The following is a 3,419-nucleotide window of genomic DNA, read 5'->3' as shown; positions in this document are numbered from 1 at the left end:
CAGCCAGCTGCAACACGCCCTCCTGATTCTCTTTCCCCCCGAACTCGAACACGCATACTTCAAACTCCTCAGGTGCTGCTGCAGCTGCTGCTGCTGCTGCTGATGCTGCTGCTGCTGCTGCTGCTGCTGCTGCTGAGGGTAGTGGCTCTCACCTGCTTGGACTGGAGGATTTGGAGTTGCCCTCTTCCCGACTGTCTATACGCGCAGTATCAGCACCACTGAGGGCAGAGGGAGCAGCAGCAGCAGCAGGAGCAGCAGCAGGAGCAGCAGCAGGAGCAGCAGCAGAAGTAAGGACGTTGCGCGGCTCGTCCTCTGACCTAAGCAGCTCAGGAGAATGGGAGGAGCTGTTCGATGGGGATGTTGCCGCAGGTGGTGCTGCTGTTGCTGCTCCTGCTGCAGCCATTCAGGCAGCAGCGACGGCAGCAGCAGCAGCAGCAGGTGCTGTGACTGCTGCTGCACCAGATGAATTTTTACTACGAGACAGCTGCACATATGGGGCAGCAAATGCAGCAGCAGCAACAGCAGCAGGAGAGGTCGATGTAGGTGAAGTATTTGAAAAGCCAACAGACACTTCAACGGCTCCTGCAACTCCTTCCCCTGCTGCTGCTGCTACTGCTGCTGCTGCTGCTGCTGGGGATGGGGCGGCGCATCTACTGCTGTCTGGCCCTCCACAGAAGACGGCAGGCTCAAAAGATGTTCGTCCTGCTGCAGCAGTCGAAGCAGCAGCAACTGCTGCAGCTCCTGCTGCACTTGCTGCTTCAGAAGCGAAAATCCCAGCAACAATGCGCTGCGATGAGCCTCCAGCAGCAGCAGCAGCAGCAGCAGGTGACGCCGTTTGTATATCATTGCTGCATTTTGAAGAGGGTGCAGACAGGGCCGAAGGAAAGGGCAGCAGCAGCAGCAGCAGCACGTTAGCAGATGCTTCGAGAACAGCAGAGTGGGAGGCAGTTGCAGCAGCAACAGCAGCAGAAGCTGCAGCAAAGGTTGCTGACGCAGCAGAGGCCGTAGCAGCTGCGGCAGAGAGAACAGCACGCGAGACTGAAAGCGTTGCAGCAGCAGCCGCTGCTGCTGCTGCCGCTGCTGAGGAAGCTGCTGCTGCAGCAAGACAAGAGTCTATGCATGCGAAGGGCGTGAGGGCGCAGCGAACGCATGCAACGACCATAGCGGGAGCTGCTGCTGCTGCTGCTGCTGCAGGCCGCCAAGCAGCACTGCACGCTGCTGCTGCTGCTGCTGCACGGTCTGCGCAAGCAGCAGCAGCTGCTGCTGACGCCGATGCCACGGCGACAGCAGCAAAGGAGGCAGCTGCAGCGGCGAGCGAAAGGCTCATCGAGACAGAAGCTGCTGCTGCTGCTGCTGCGACAGCAGCAAAGGAAGCAGCTGCTGCAGAAGTTTACGCGTGTAGCGCTGCTGCTGCAGCACAGAAGGAAGCAGCAGCAGCAGAACGCTCTGCGGCAGCAGCAAGGAACAGAGCAGCCGCTGCAAAGAAACAACAAGCTGCTGCTGAACGTGCAGCGGCTGATGCGGAAGCTGAAGCAGAAGCAGCAGAAGCAGAAGCTACAGCATCTGAAGCCGCAGCAGCAGAAGCCGCAGCAGCACAAACTGCAGCAGCAGAAGCCGCAGCAGCAGAAACTGCGGCAGCAGAAACCGCAGCAGCAGAAGCAGCAGCAGCAGAAGCTGCAGCAGCAGAAGCTGCAGCAGAGGAGGCTGCGGCAGCGGAGGCTGCAGCAGTAGAAGCTGCGGCGGCACAAGCTGCAGCAGCAGGAGCCGCAGCAGCCGAAGCCGCAGCAGCAGAAGCTGCAGCAGAGGAGGCTGCGGCAGCGGAGGCTGCAGCAGTAGAAGCTGCGGCGGCACAAGCTGCAGCAGCAGAGGTTGCAGCAGCAGAGGCTTCAGCGGCACAAGCTGCAGCAGCAGAAGCTGCAGCAAGAGCTGCAGCAGCGGAAGCCGCCAAAGCGGATGCTGCCGCAGCCGAGCTCTCAGCAGCAGGGGAGCTTTCAGCAGCAATAGCTGCAGCAGCGGAAGCTGCAACAGCAGATGCTGCTGCAGCCGAGGCCGCAGCAGCAGAGGCTGCGGCAGCAGAAGCAGCAGCAAGAGAAGCCGCAGCAACACAGGAGGCAGCGGTAAAAGCAGCAGCAGCAGAAGCGGCAGCATCAGACTCCGCAGCAGCAGAAGCGGCGAAGGCAGACGCAGCCGCTGCGGAAGCGGCAGCAGCAGCTGCTGCAGCAGCAGAGGTCGCAAGAGCGAAAGCTGCAGCAGCAGAGGCCGCGGCAGCAGAAGCAGCAGCAACAGCAGCGGCAGCATCAAAGAATGCTGGAGGGAATGCAGTGGGAGTCGCAGCGTCAGAAGCTGCTGCAGCAGAGGCTGAAGCTGCAGCAGCGGCCGATGCTGCTAAAGCAGCGGCAGCTGCAGCAGCAGCTCTGTCTCGAGCAGCAAAGCCAGCTGCAGCAGAAGCGGCAGCAGCGGCAGGAGCTGCTTCGCCGGCCTCTTCAACTATTGCAGGAGCAGCAATACCTGCAGGAGCAGGAGCTGCTCTTGCTACTGCAGCAGAAGCAGCAGCGGCGCCTGCCGAGGCTCGGAGGGCCTTCGCTCCAGATGCTGCAGAAGCAGCCGCAGCAGCAGCAGCAGCAGCAGCAGCAGCAGGACCAGCGGAGCTCGCAGCCCCGGCAGACGCTGCAGCTCCAACAAGTGCAGCGGGAGCCGAAGCAGCAGCAGCAACAGCAGCAACAGCAGCAACAGCAGCAGCAGGAAATACGGTGGGGAAGCCCCGAGCAGTTGCAGCAGAAGCAAGTGCGGCTGGTGCAGCAGCAGCTTTGCCAGCAATCGCAGCAGCACGAAATGAATCTGCCGCAGCACATAACGCTGCTGCTGCTGCTGCTGCTCCTACGGAGAATGCTAGCGCAGCAACGGCGTCGAAAGAAACCGTTACAGCAGCAGCGTCTGGGAACATCGCCGATGCAGCAACGACAGCAGCAGCAGCAGCAGCAGAAAGCGTAGCAAGTGCAGCACCTCCGGAGGGTAGTTTTGATGGCGCAGCAGCTGCAGCAGCAGGAGCTGAGGCTGCAGAATGGGCAGCAGAGAGACCTCCCACTGCAATCACATCTAGTACGGAACAAAAGCCAGCAGCAGCAGCCGCAGCAGCAGCAGCAGCAGGGGAACAGGAATGGAGAGAAGTGGGTGCAGCGGTGGAAGCTTCTGCGGACAGGTCAGCAGCAGCAGACGCAGGAGCAGCAGCAGCAGCCGCAGCTGCTGCTGCAGCGCTGGATGGTGGGGCTGTAGGTCTAGCAGCTGCGGCAGAGGAGGCAGTTGCTGCTGCTGAGGCAGCAGCAGAGGCTGCAGCAGCAAGAGCATCAGCAGAAGCAGATGCCGCAGCAATGGAGTGGCTGACAGACGCGACCTGCGACGGCTTTAGGCTCAATGAGCTG

The 3,419-nt window shown here is 61.3% G+C and overlaps 1 protein-coding gene across 1 annotated transcript; it reads left to right on the top strand.

Annotated features, from left to right (window-relative positions):
* Positions 1-72: 72 nt before the first annotated feature.
* ETH_00016840 (uncharacterized protein) lies at positions 73-3,406 on the top strand (the record flags this gene model as incomplete). The annotated part of the gene is made up of 2 exons (XM_013378999.1): positions 73-3,261; positions 3,315-3,406. Coding segments are annotated over 2 exons (3,281 nt in total), but the record flags the coding sequence as incomplete, so codon positions are not given.
* Positions 3,407-3,419: the final 13 nt, after the last annotated feature.

This window comes from Eimeria tenella, genomic scaffold (assembly GCF_000499545.2).
Source record: "Eimeria tenella Houghton genomic scaffold, Eth_scaff1284, whole genome shotgun sequence".
In the NCBI taxonomy this organism is placed as follows: Eukaryota; Apicomplexa; class Conoidasida; order Eucoccidiorida; family Eimeriidae; genus Eimeria; species Eimeria tenella.
Note: the sequence above shows the minus strand (reverse complement) of the source record. Positions and strands in the feature narration are given on the sequence as shown.